This window comes from Perca fluviatilis, chromosome 18 (genome assembly GCF_010015445.1).
Source record: "Perca fluviatilis chromosome 18, GENO_Pfluv_1.0, whole genome shotgun sequence".
Classification (NCBI taxonomy): domain Eukaryota; kingdom Metazoa; phylum Chordata; class Actinopteri; order Perciformes; family Percidae; genus Perca; species Perca fluviatilis.
The window spans coordinates 12,513,219-12,526,462 of NC_053129.1; the positions used below are offsets into that span (position 1 = coordinate 12,513,219).

Genomic DNA, 13,244 nt, shown 5'->3' on the forward strand with positions numbered 1-13,244 from the left:
AGACCAGCTTGTGACTCAACATGACTTAAGATAAATCAACATCAAATTACTTTTGAATGAATTATGGAATAATAAGATTTGTATAAGTTTCTTGCTGGTTGCGCTCTGTTGCTCTGTTTGCTCCTCGTTTGCTGTATTACCAGACTCCTTCAGATACAAATAAAAGACTCTTAAATGAGATTGATCACTTTGGAGAGAAACTATGCAGTGTTCTATTCTATTCTATTCTATTCTATTCTCTCTCAGTTCCTTCTTGATCTAACATTTAAGATGAAGTTCATATTGCTGAAATTACATTAAAAAAACTAAATAGAAAAATAATCCCGAAACAAAACGACACATATCACACTGTAAAATCCTTAGAACACATAAACTAACAGAAAAGGGCAGAAAAGATCTATACTAGCTAGTCAATTCCAGCACCACCGCGCATGCCCAGTTCATTGCTAAGGAAGAAAGGGGGAAAATGTCTCTGGCGAGGTTAGTACCGCGACCAGGTCTTTTATTGTGTTTTCATTCCACGAAATGTTTAAAATGTCGCTTCACTTTATGTTATACGATGTATAGATTGCTTCTAATATGTCACATTGATGTCTTTGGCCGGCCCGCAATCGTGCCCTTTTTTTAATCGAAGCTATTAGCATCAGCTAATGCTAGCTAACGTTAGCTGAGCTGAAATTGTATGTCGATAGCTAGCTAAACATTTGGCATTAGCTAGCTATCTTAGCAGCACGCCGCCATGGTCAACAACACGAGTTTATTAACGGGTTGTTTATGGTGTTTTAGCTACATGCTTCAGTGTGGTTCTTGAAAACTGTAACAGCGTGTGATGTGAAGCCTGACTATTAGCTAGCTGGCTAAAGGTAGCATTTGTAGCACTTTAAGTATAGGTAACGTTATTCGGTGCCACTATAATAGGCTAACGCTAGCTAGGGCTTGACGTTACAGCTGCCGCTAAGCTACTGTACAAACAATGAGACTTAAACGTGTAACATTTTGTGTCCAGCTTTTTACCGGCGCCGACCCAGCTGTCTCAGGACCAGCTGGAGTCGGAGGAGAGGCTCCGGGCCCAGACGGCCTACTCGACCGCCCTGGTTTCGTCCCGCAGGGAGCCCCCTCCTTATGGACACAGAAAAGCCTGGGTGCCTCGCTCACTTGAGGTAAATAAGCTTATTTACTTATTACTTATTATTTATTTTACTAAATACTTATCACAAACATGATTAAAACAGATTTTTCAGATTTTTGTGTAGTGGTGGTTGGGGGTATTTCTTGTCTGATGTCCCACATCTGGATGGCATACTAAATGTAGAGGAGTATCTGCCATAGTGCTATATAAGACTAATCAACACCACGTCAATCTTCTCATTGCTGTACATGTTTTTGTTTCCATAGGACTTTGGAGATGGAGGAGCTTTCCCAGAGATCCACGTGGCCCAGTTTCCTCTGGAGATGGGTAGGAAGAAGAAGACATCCAATGCCCTGGCGGTGCAGGTGGATGCAGAAGGGAAGATCAAATATGATGCCATCGCCCGACAGGGACAGGGCAAGGATAAGGTATACAGGCAATTGAAAAATGTATCTGTCTATAACTTGAAAAATATCAACTGTAGATTAAATTACAACTCTAGTCTAATTCTCTCGGAAGATGGTAGTTTAGGTCAAAATGACAAGAGTAGACACACATTAAGATGAAATACACCTGCACAGTGCACACATCTTTTTATTCATTGTACATATTATGAAGGTTGCTCACAGATCTGTCATAGTTGGTATCCTACAACACTTGCCAGTGAGTCTAGGCCTAACAAAATCCTGCTTTGTTTATTGCAAGAAGTTGCAATGCTATTCTTAGTATTGCCTACGCTGACAATACCATAAGACAAAATCAATCATAAATACACATTTTTAATGTGTCCCCTTTGAGTTACAGAATGCGCACACCACAGTATGATACACATTGTCAAAACAATCCATTAGCAGGGTGCATGTCATTTTCTGATGTGGTTACAAAAAGGGTCTTAGTTGGCTTCATGAGTTAGGTATTTCTAAGCATTTCTCATCCTTCATTGTTGCAGGTGATCTTCAGTAAGTACACAGACCTTCTTCCAAAGGAAGTTCTGAATGAAGACACGCCAGAACTACAGAAGCCTGATGAGGAGGCCGTAAAAGAGGTAAGCCAGCTGCAATGGGAATGTTTGGAAAAGTGAGTTACACGCAGGGTGCCATTAGATCAAGTTATTCAAGTCATAGAATATTCTTTACGCCATTTAACCAAGGAGAGCAGTCAGTGTTTTATCCATTGGTTACTGTGTGATCAAAATAAATAATCGACTAAACAGTTTTGACAACCTTTTATTTAGTTTGTACTTTAACTTTACTGAGTTAGAATTGGTCATTGTCTTCGTAGCTGACAGAGAAGACCCGCAGTGCCCTGGACAAGGCGGTGTCTCAAAAGATTGCTGCTGCCATGCCTGTAAGAGCTGCAGACAAACAAGCTCCTGCACAGTACATCAGGTATGTATTGTACAACATTTTAGAGCACAAAAAAAAAATGGTGAGAGTAGGATTGTTTTTTAGGCTGTGCTTTCATCTAATGCTACATTGACATCATGTGGGATATAAGGTAGTGATGAGACTGACTCCCACTGATGACATTCAACATTATGAAACACTTAAGTACATACTGATAGTAAATCAAAATTGTCTTAATCTCCTGTGTTTGTACATGTGGCTGGTGAAGTTAGGTTTTATGTATGGTGACACATTTCTTCCTCGTTGTCTCTCCCCAAGATACACCCCGTCCCAGCAGGGAGTGGCTTTTAACTCCGGGGCCAAACAGAGGGTGATCCGCATGGTGGAAATGCAGAAAGATCCGATGGAACCTCCACGTTTCAAGTAAGTAAATATGTGTCCAACGCAGCAACTTGAATTTCTTTTAATTTCTTCGTGATGTGTTGATCAGTTTGAAGAGTTCCCATTAGTAGTTTTTAAAGGTGAACTTTTCCATTGGAATTGAGCATTAAGTAATAGCCAAGGGAAATCTAAGTGAGAATTAAGCACTTAAAAGCCTGATCATACTCAAAAGTTATATTTAGATATCCAAAGTCCATGATATATATATCTTGCTTTTGTGAAGAATAAATATTTTTTTTTATACCAAAATCTCAAATGAAACTTGACAGTTACAAGGTCATCATTTGTTGCAACTATCCTTTTGACGCTCAGTCTGACAAAAATGATGAAGAAATGTAATGGGTGTAATTGTATGTTTCAGGATCAACAAGAAGATTCCTCGAGGACCTCCTTCTCCCCCGGCCCCTGTCATGCATTCCCCAAGCAGAAAGGTACAGTTGTCTGAAATGTTAGAAACATTGTGCTTTTCAGTACTTTCATGCTATATTGAAACATCCAAATGAAATTCCCCTTGCATTGTCCAAAAGCTGTTGTGTTTAACAGAATCTCTCCCTTTGTTGTAGATGACAGTCAAGGAGCAGCAGGAGTGGAAGATTCCTCCATGCATCTCCAACTGGAAAAACGCTAAGGTATTGTGACACCAGAATTAATTTGAACACTTACGCTTTTTTGTAAATGTCAAACATATTGTGAGTAGGTCGTGCAGGAATGTGTTTTGTTTTCCAGGCTTATTGTTTTAGTATTACATTGCATAAATATTAGATTTTTAGGACTCCAGGGGCCAGTTGCATAACACTCGGTGTAGATTCACAACTAAAACTGTGTGTATGTCGACGAGCATAAACGGATGTAGAAACTACCTTAAACATCTGTTTGCATATCAATACCTGTGTCTGGTCTACTACTCACCTGTCAATGAGAAATGGGCAAAGAGTGCAATTTTACCGACTGTGTCACATCGGCAAGGTTTTCCAACAGTGCCACAGGGCTATATGTAGCATCCATTACACTGATTCATTACACATTTCTGCGAACTTCTGCAATTTTCTGTAATAACAACCGCTTATCTCACATATAGCGGGTATAAGACATTGACTGACAGGAGCGCCATGCTTACCAAACGTAGTTACCAAACGTAATTGGCGCACAGCAGCACAGTGCACGAGGCTCACGTTCTGATCAAATAGGACTCAAGCTTCAGTTACTCTATTGCCTATTTCTCGCCTCAAATGTTTTCAGAATCACAATTTAGTGTACCAGCCTGCTTCAAAACTGACCAAGCAACTTGCATGTGTTGCAATTACGTTGCTCTGATAGGTTGTAGGTCTGTACAATTGCAACAAAAATGACATACATACTTGATATCAAACTAAACAATTTACGATTCAAAAACATACCCCTATTACTCGTGCGCCCCTCATACAAAATTGAAAGTGCATATTTGCATATCAATACTTGTGTCTGCTCTACTACTCACCTGAGAAATGGGCAAGGAGTCTTTACGATGCCACAAGGTCTTTACGCACGGCTGTGGCTATCTGTAGCATCTGTAACGCTAATTCATCACACATTTCTGCAAACCATCATCACAGTAATCTCAATCCTTATAGTTAATAACCACCAGGGCCCAGTTGTTTTAAAAAAGTTTAATCTGAATCAGATCTGGAAATCCCATGTTTTGCTATCCAGGATCAGGTAATCCATATTTTGTGCCAGGAAAAAAAAGGTCCAAACTGTAAATACTAAAAACAAATGTTGGTCAACTTCACTTTCCTCCTTATCCTATCACCCACAGCTATCTCAGTTAAATCAAGGTGTACACCTGGTCTGAAATATGTGTGAGGTGCACAATTTCTCACTGCATATTGTTCCTTTTATTTATATATATATATATAATATATATATATATATATATATAGATAGATAGATAGATAGATAGATAGATAGATAGATAGATAGATACATACATACATATACATACATACACACATACATATACACACACACACATACACACATATATATACATATACACACACACACCAGTTTATGTGTGGGGGAAAAGGCGTATGGATGGTTTTTGTGCATATGCATTGTTTATACATCTGGCTGCAGATCTTGTCATGGTGATTCCATTTTAATTACCCGTTTTTTACTCTGCTCATTTCTTTCTGTCTGTGTGCCTAAAATCTTTCAGGGCTATACCATTCCTCTTGACAAACGTCTGGCTGCTGATGGTAGGGGGCTGCAAACCGTTCACATCAACGAAAACTTTGCAAAGCTGGCTGAGGCGCTCTACATCGCTGATAGAAAGGTACTCCACCATTGTCCCTGATGTATATATCTGGTTCAGAGTTGTTGCATTGCCTAAAATATATACATTTTTACCCATATTTTAATTACATAATGAAATGCTGATTTCTTCCATAGGCCAGAGAGGCAGTGGAGATGAGAGCCCAGGTAGAGAAGAAGATGGCCCAGAAGGAGAAGGAGAAGAAGGAGGAGAAACTGAGGGAACTTGCCCAAATGGCTCGAGACCGCAGGGCAGGGATCAAAAGTCACGGGGACAAAGGTGGGTCCTAAAGATAAGGGCCAAAATTGTATTTAGAATATTTTGTCGGTTTCTTATTTTTAGGCCTATGTTTGTGGTTTTCTGAGTGAGTGGAGCAGACTCTGTTGTCAGTGCAGTTGCCAGTTCCAAATCTGGAACACCAGTGGCATAAGTGATGACAACATTTTTCATCCTGCCAGTGTTGACAGGACCAGTAAGCTGTGAAATGATGTTTGCGCTTCCTTGCTTATAATTCACATATATCTTGAGAAGAGAAATCAGTGCTGCATGTCCTGTTTTTGTGCATGCTTTTTGAATTTAGATGCATCACATCGAATCAGAATGCAAAGTCTGAGTTTACAATTTGTTTATAAATTCCAAAATCTGTCAGCTGTGGGTTGTTATTTTTTTTTTTTTGCAAGTTTCCTGACCACTGGCATGTTTCTCTTGGCCTAATCTTCCCTCTCCTCTGTATCCCCTGCATCGCATTTCTTCCATTAACCCTTACTTTACCTCCAACATACTTTCACTCTTTCTCACCTGTCATTTCTCTCCTTCTCTCTTTTCACCTCTGCTTTTCTATTGCACAATCTCATATCATCTCTCTCCCACTCTTTCATCATGTGGTTTTATGTCTTTTTTTAAATGTTGATTTTTTTGATTTTTTTTTGCACCCCATTCGCTCATCTTTCCATCCGTCCATCTCCCCCTGTCTCACACAGCAGGTGGCGAGGACACCGAGGTCAGGGAGCGTGACGAGATCCGTCATGACAGAAGGAAAGAGAGACAGCACGACAGGAACATTTCCAGGGCTGCTCCTGATAAGAGGTGCTGGACACGCACTTTAAACACACTGCATGTGAACTCATTCCCCACCTTCTCCTAAGAGATATATATATATATATATATATATATATATATATATATATATATATATATATATATAATATATTTTTTTTTTTTTTTAAAAACACACACACACACACACACACACACACACACACACACACACACACACACACACACACACACACACACAGATGCACTGCTGAATCATTCATGGGGCCAGCAGTAATACGGAACGAACGCAGCAGGATCCAACCGAGTACTTACGCAGTAGTCCTTGTCTGCAATGATCCACAGACTGTTTGTGTATGTATTCGCTGTCGGCTTGTCAATTGATGGAATTGTGGGTCCCTGGAGGAGTGGTAGGAAGTGAAATTCAGAGGAGAGCGCATTACAATCACAATTCCAGCTGTCGAACAGCAGAAACCTAGTTATCTTAAAATTACCTTTGACTTAACTTTGAGATTGCGTTGCAGAAGGACAGTCAAGATGTTAAAGTCACCAAGAACTTTTTTTATGATGTGTACATATTTCATTATAGATTAAAGCTTGTACATTTATGATTTTAGAAGTTACCTTATGTTGTACACATGCAAATTTCAGCCAGTGTCCTATTATTTATTATGTAATACATCACATTGAAATTACAGTTCCCCTCATGACTTCAGAGGTTTGATGCTACAGCACTAAAAGTATTAGGCTGGATACCAGACGAAATGCAAGTTTTATTTGCTCTGGCAGATACGTCTGCCCCACGCCCCCCCCTCGTTGAGACAGATTTCTAGCCGGCGATGCCCTGGGCGGATCAATCACGGCCGTTTATCTCACATATGGCGGGTTTAAGACGATGGCTGACAGAGGAGCGTCATGCCTACCAAACGTAGTTACCGAACGTAACTGGCGCACAGCAGCGCAATGCACGAGTCTCACGAAACTGTCAAATGGCTTGATCAAATAGGAATCGCGATTCAGTTACTGTATTGCCTATTTCTCGCCTCAAATGTTTTCAGAATCCCATTTTGCTGTTTAGCTTCAATCTGAGAAAGTTTGTAACCAGGTTTCAAAACCGACCAAGCACTGACCAAGCAACTTGCATGTGTCGCTCAGAGCTACGTTGTTTCGTTGCTCTGATTGGTTGTAGCTGTATTCAATTGCATCTAGAGCTGGGCGATCTGGTAAAAATCTAATATCACGATATTGTTGACCAAATACCTCAATATCGATATTGCAGCAATATTGTAGGGTTGACAATTGGTGCTTACTAAAAATATTTACGCAATGAGATTTTTGATAATTATCATTAATGTGTATATAATAACTAAGTGGGTAAAGGCAAATAATAGAAAGTTAAAAAAAATGACATCACTTTACTGTAATACAGCCATTAAAACCAGGGACGGATAACACTTGTGTCATATCACGATATTACAATATCCAATATCTAAGACAATATCCAGTCTCATCACGATATTGATATAATATTGATATATTGCCCAGCCCTAATTGCATCCAGAGGCATTTTGGTCTGCGCCTGTTGATAACGCCCCATGGAAATGGAAAAATAACTGAGAAGTTTCATACTAAAACGCATTTGCATTCATAAAAATATCGCATTCTTTGTAGAAATGTAATAGTATTAATGAAAGTTGTTATATATAGCATATATTATTAGGGCTGCCACCTCTTAGTCGACTAATCGGTCGTTTTGGTCTTAGTCGACTCAGATTTCTTTAGTTGATAAGTCATTTTTTTATGCTTATTCATGCTTAATTACTAATTTCCAAGAAACTTATCAGCACATTTATGGTAAACACAAGATTTAAAGTGGTGCTTTTGCAGGATTAATTGTGGAGAAACTCAGTTTTACAGATGGTTAATTAACTACATTTATATTGTGCTTTTCTAGTCTTAACCACCTCTGAAAGCGCACCGCTCTGTCAATTAAATCAACTAATCGATTAGTCGACAAAATGATATGTGTGAATTTCTTTAGTCGAGGACAGCCCTATATATTATGTTTCCTATGTTTTTATGTTGTGTGTGTGTGTGTGATTAGTTTATGCCATGAATCTTTGCTAAATTTCAGACATTGTTCTTTTTTCCAGGTCGAAGCTGCAGAGAGATCAGGACAGGGACATTAGCGAGCTCATCGCTCTGGGCGTGCCCAACCCTCGTTCTGCCAGTGAGGCGCAGTATGACCAGCGACTCTTCAATCAGAGCAAGGTTGGAACAGATCATAACCTACTTTACTACATCAATATAGACTTAGATGATTTGTGTTAACTGGACAAAAATATCAACATGTACAAGACTCAATACCCAGCTCTGCAACATGAGGAAACATTCCCAAAATAGAGTTACAGCATGTCAAAATGTACACTACCGGTCAAAAGTTTGGGGTCACTTAGAAATTTCCATTCCACTCCATTATAGACAGAATACCCGCTGAGATCAGTTGCATTGTTTTTTTAACCAGGGCAGCAGTTTTCAGATTACATTATGTGTTTACATAATTGCAAAAGGGTTCTCCAATGTTTTCTCAGTTAGCCTTTTCAAATTATATCCGATTAGTAAACAGAATGTGCCTGTGGAACATTGGATGGATGAATGGTTGCTTATAATGGGCAATGTAGATATTGCATTAAAGATCAGCCACTTCTTTCTACAACAGTCGAGAACCCTTTACTAGAGAACTTTAGACCAATAGTGTAAGGTAAGAGAGACAGAGTTACCTGGTGTGGAGTTAAGGTCCCTCAAACATCTGTCCCAGTCGGCATAAAAAATGGTTGAGTTTCACTGTCGGTGTTGGGCGAAGTTGCACAGCCTCCAGTAGTTTGTGTTTTAGGGGACAGGCGGAAAGCCTCAGTTGCAGAACAATCTTGAGAGATGACAGTCTTTTCATAATATCTGAATCATTTGAGTCCCAAATACAAGAGAGAATCATAATCCATGTGACAATTCCTTTTTTTCTTGAGTATGAAGGGAAGCTATTAGGAATTAGGAAATCGTCTCAAAAGATGTAGATATTACCTTGTTGTACATATATTGCATATTTTCCTGAAAGTCCCTCTTCCTTTCTCCCCGTCTCTTCCAGGGTATGGATAGTGGTTTTGCCGGTGGTGAGGATGAGACGTACAACGTGTACGACCAGCCGTTCCGCGGCAGCAGAGACATGGCTTCAAACATCTACCGGCCCAGCAAGAACATAGAGAAGGACGCCTACACAGATGACTTCGACACACTCATGCAGAACAGCAGGTACTATAGATTATTTACTTACTTTATTACCACTTCAGTAACAAACTACAACATATTATACATTTATATGACTAATTTGGCTATTCAAATATTTACATTATCACATTGCTGTTCACTTTTTGTCATACATGACACTAAGGGCCGTTACAGAGTCAACGCGAGCAACGCGAACAAGCAACGCGAGCGACGCGCTCCCTTTCATAGTCTAAACAGCGGACGCAAGAAGACCCAAGCGTCACGGGCGATGCGTGAAATGCAATATACACGCCGCACACAGGATTGTAGAGTGCTCCACGGTGTTCGGTCGGCAGAGCCAGACCCTCCCGGAGAGTGGCTCTCGTCAGGGAGCACAGATATATACCTATGGTCAGGGAGCAGCTGGCTGGCTGATTTCTTTTTATCAGATGCTTGTTTCCCCACCAGTACAGTATGCTACGATTGGGTAGCACTGACCAATACATTGATAAAAGGTCGCTTATAAATGGTTTAGCAGGTTTTAAAAATATATAGATACATTTGGGTCTCTCTCTCGCCTCTTGAGGAGGGCACACAGCATAGACTACACACAACATTAATACATACCGAAAAATGTGACTCAGTAGTCCTATGTTTGACGAAATTTTTACATATATAACACATGACTAAGTGTAGGATTCGATTCATTGTATGGTGGACATTGTCATCTTGGTAGCATCTGTCTTAAATTTTACAAAGCGCAACTCAGGAAAAAGCAATGAAAAGTTTGTGCTCACTTTTATTTCATTTTTGAGAAACCATGTGCATAATTGCATATTAAGGGAGTGAATGTGATGTGAACCATTATAACTATGCTTTGTAATTAAGGTTAATAACTTTGTAGATGCTATAGCTGGGATTCCCCTACATATTAAGCCCAAGACACACCAAGCCGATAATCGGCCGTTGGTCAGTGACTCGAGTCTGTTCGGTGTGTGCCGTCGTCCGTCCGAGGGGCTGTCGGCCTTCATTCTGGCCGACCTGACGTGTTCAGTCGGAGTCAGGGCAGTCGGGACTCACCCGGAAATGGCGAGCGGAATGAGCCTGACTAGAGTCTCTCAAAATGTGATGAAAATCTTTTAAACTGACCATAGTTGAGCTGAAATGAAGACAGATTCAGCAACTGCATTGCCTATTTCTCGCTTAAAATGTTTTCAGAAACATGTTTCAGTGAACTATTTTAGTACAATATGAGATCGTATTATTCCGCATGATAAATGTTAATAAGGAAAAACACTTTTCTTAAACTTTAATCAAATGATTTACTGATTTGCTTAACTGGCTATGTTTGGAAGGCGATTATCTCTGGACATCAGCCAAATGAAGACTCTTCTGTAAGAGAGAACAATTGATTAAAACAAAATATTTTTGTCTGGAATATGGCTAAATATTGCCTTAAAAAAATGTGCAACCCATAGTGGATCACAAATACCCTAGAAATCCAGAGTTCTCGCTATAGCACAATTTGAATTTGCTCAGCGAGTCACTCTGGCATTGAGTAATGATGCTCATTATCTATGCCTTTGTAGCCGAGCTGCACCAATCACATCGGTGTATCTGATAGAGGCGGGCCAGAGGCGAGCTAAACAGATGACCACAGTTTAATCTACCAGTTAGCTCCGCTGGTAACTAAGCGTATGGGTACGCTCTGGATACGTCACCCCGTGTATTGTTGTGATTGGTCGTAGTGTTATCCAATTGCATGCGGTGAGATTTTGGCTTGGTGCTGCCCCTCGAGTTATGCCATTTTCATTACTCAATGCCAGACCCTTAATCTTTAAGATTTGGGTCTGGATTTCCAGGCTAGATCCCAAACATCTTGTTGGCCATTGCTGGTTTGAAAACACTTTTTTAAATCAAATTAAGGACGGTTACATTTATCAGGCTACTTACATGACTGCTGAAGTGGTCACCTTCTCATTCATAATCATATAAAAAAAAATAACAATAAAATCTTGACTCATTTTGAGGTCATTCTGGCTTTATTTTGAGGCACGAGGCAAGCAGGCACATGATGTCCCAGCAGGAGTCCTTGCCCTTGGGGCAGCCGCGCCACACTCCACTAACCGAGCATAGCCTGTCCCATATGTTTAGTCACCAGCTTGTCATTGTCCTCTAGGAATGTTTGCCTGACTGTAGGGAGTTACACTGTTGTGCAAAACATTGAAAATCTTTGATTTAAGCTAATTCCCTGAGACATACAAACCTGTGTTCCATGGAATAATCTGATATTCTGGATCCAGTCCTGTATTTCTTCTCATAGAAAATTAGAGCTACCTGCTAGCAGTTAGCTTTTAGTTTCAACACGTTGTCCTCTATCCTGCTTTGAGGATAACTGAAGACAAAAAACAAAGATTGTCAGTAAAAGAAACTATGACTTCGGTGCACACTGTAATGATCTTTTATTTATTTTTTTGCTTTTCCTTGCAACAAACAGGTTTGTTCCGGACAAAGAGTTCTCAGGTGCCGACCACGGGCAGAGGCGGGAAGGTCCAGTCCAGTTTGAGGAGGATCCCTTCGGACTGGACAAGTTCTTGGAGGAGGCCAAGCAGCACGGCGGCTCAAAGAGGCCGTCCACCAGCAGCCGCTCAAAGGACGACTACCACGACAAGAAACGCAGGAAGGAGTGAGAGCGGCCGGGCACAGACTCCACATAGGGCAGCCGCAAGCTTGTTCGAGGATGAAGAGGTAGTCTGCACCCTCTCAAAGGCTGAGAGGTGTTTTGATATGCTCAAGTCTCTATCAGAAATGATCTGTCAGGTTTTCTTTCAGTTTGAGAGAAGGTGATAGATGTATTTTTTTCTCCCCTTTTTTATTTGTTGTTTACTCGGCTCTATTCAGAATATGCTGAGGATTCAGTGTCATGCTTAATATGACATGAGTAAACACGTTCCATATATAGCGCAGGTGGTGCTAAACAAATAGCTGTTGTACGTGTGAGATCAGCCTCTGCATCTGAAAACGTCTCTGTACACTGCAGCAAAGTCGTTTCAAATGTGGACAGGGAGAATTTGGCTCTGGAACTGTTTTTTGTTCTTTTCTTTCTTTTTTTTTAAGCATATATATACAGAGTAAACCCATCAGAAACTCAGCAGGACTTGTTCATATTTACCCTTTTCTCATTTCTTCCCACATTCCCCCCCCTTTTGAGTTTTTGTTAACTGTGTTTATTTAAAGCCCTGGTGTATTTGTGAGCACAGTTAAAGCTCTTATTTGATGGCAGATATGTACAGCAATATAAACCTATCTGTAAGATGTGAAGCAAACCAGGTTTATAATTCTTGTACATTACAACCAATGGAATAAATTTCATATAATCGTGTGTAATTTGGAAACCTCTGGGATTCTTATTGAGTAAACAATTTTCTATTTACAAAGTTGGAAATGAGATTCACTGTTTTCTCCCTGTCAGCGTTTTTCAGTCCGGTTTAGAGCTGCTTAATCTAAAGCTCCATTAGTTGTGTAATTATTATAGTTTTCTCATAGTAGATTTCCCTTATTTAAATCACTTCCCAAGTAATGCCCACCATTTATAGATGATTAAATGCCCCAAATGTATTTAGAGAAGCCATCTATTACAAAGTGTGATTAGTGACATTTTTTGCCAGAAATGGGCTCTGAGATTTATGTGATGATTGGAACAAAACTGGTTCCATTA

The 13,244-nt window shown here is 40.1% G+C and overlaps 1 protein-coding gene across 2 annotated transcripts; it reads left to right on the plus strand.

Moving 5' to 3' along the window:
* Positions 1 to 381: 381 nt before the first annotated feature.
* On the plus strand, positions 382 to 12,921 carry snw1 (SNW domain containing 1). 2 transcript variants are annotated; one of them, XM_039782574.1, is made up of 14 exons: positions 382 to 480; positions 1,007 to 1,160; positions 1,396 to 1,557; positions 2,079 to 2,174; positions 2,411 to 2,517; positions 2,794 to 2,898; positions 3,278 to 3,347; positions 3,480 to 3,545; positions 5,114 to 5,230; positions 5,347 to 5,488; positions 6,190 to 6,295; positions 8,419 to 8,536; positions 9,408 to 9,571; positions 12,024 to 12,921. In XM_039782574.1, the coding sequence occupies exons 1-14, from the start codon at positions 467 to 469 to the stop codon at positions 12,214 to 12,216; spliced, it is 1,614 nt and encodes a 537-aa protein (XP_039638508.1). In that variant the 5' UTR covers positions 382 to 466; the 3' UTR covers positions 12,217 to 12,921. The 2 variants fall into 2 exon arrangements, with proteins under 2 accessions (XP_039638508.1, XP_039638509.1); XM_039782575.1 differs by having other exon boundaries at positions 6,193 to 6,295.
* Positions 12,922 to 13,244: the final 323 nt, after the last annotated feature.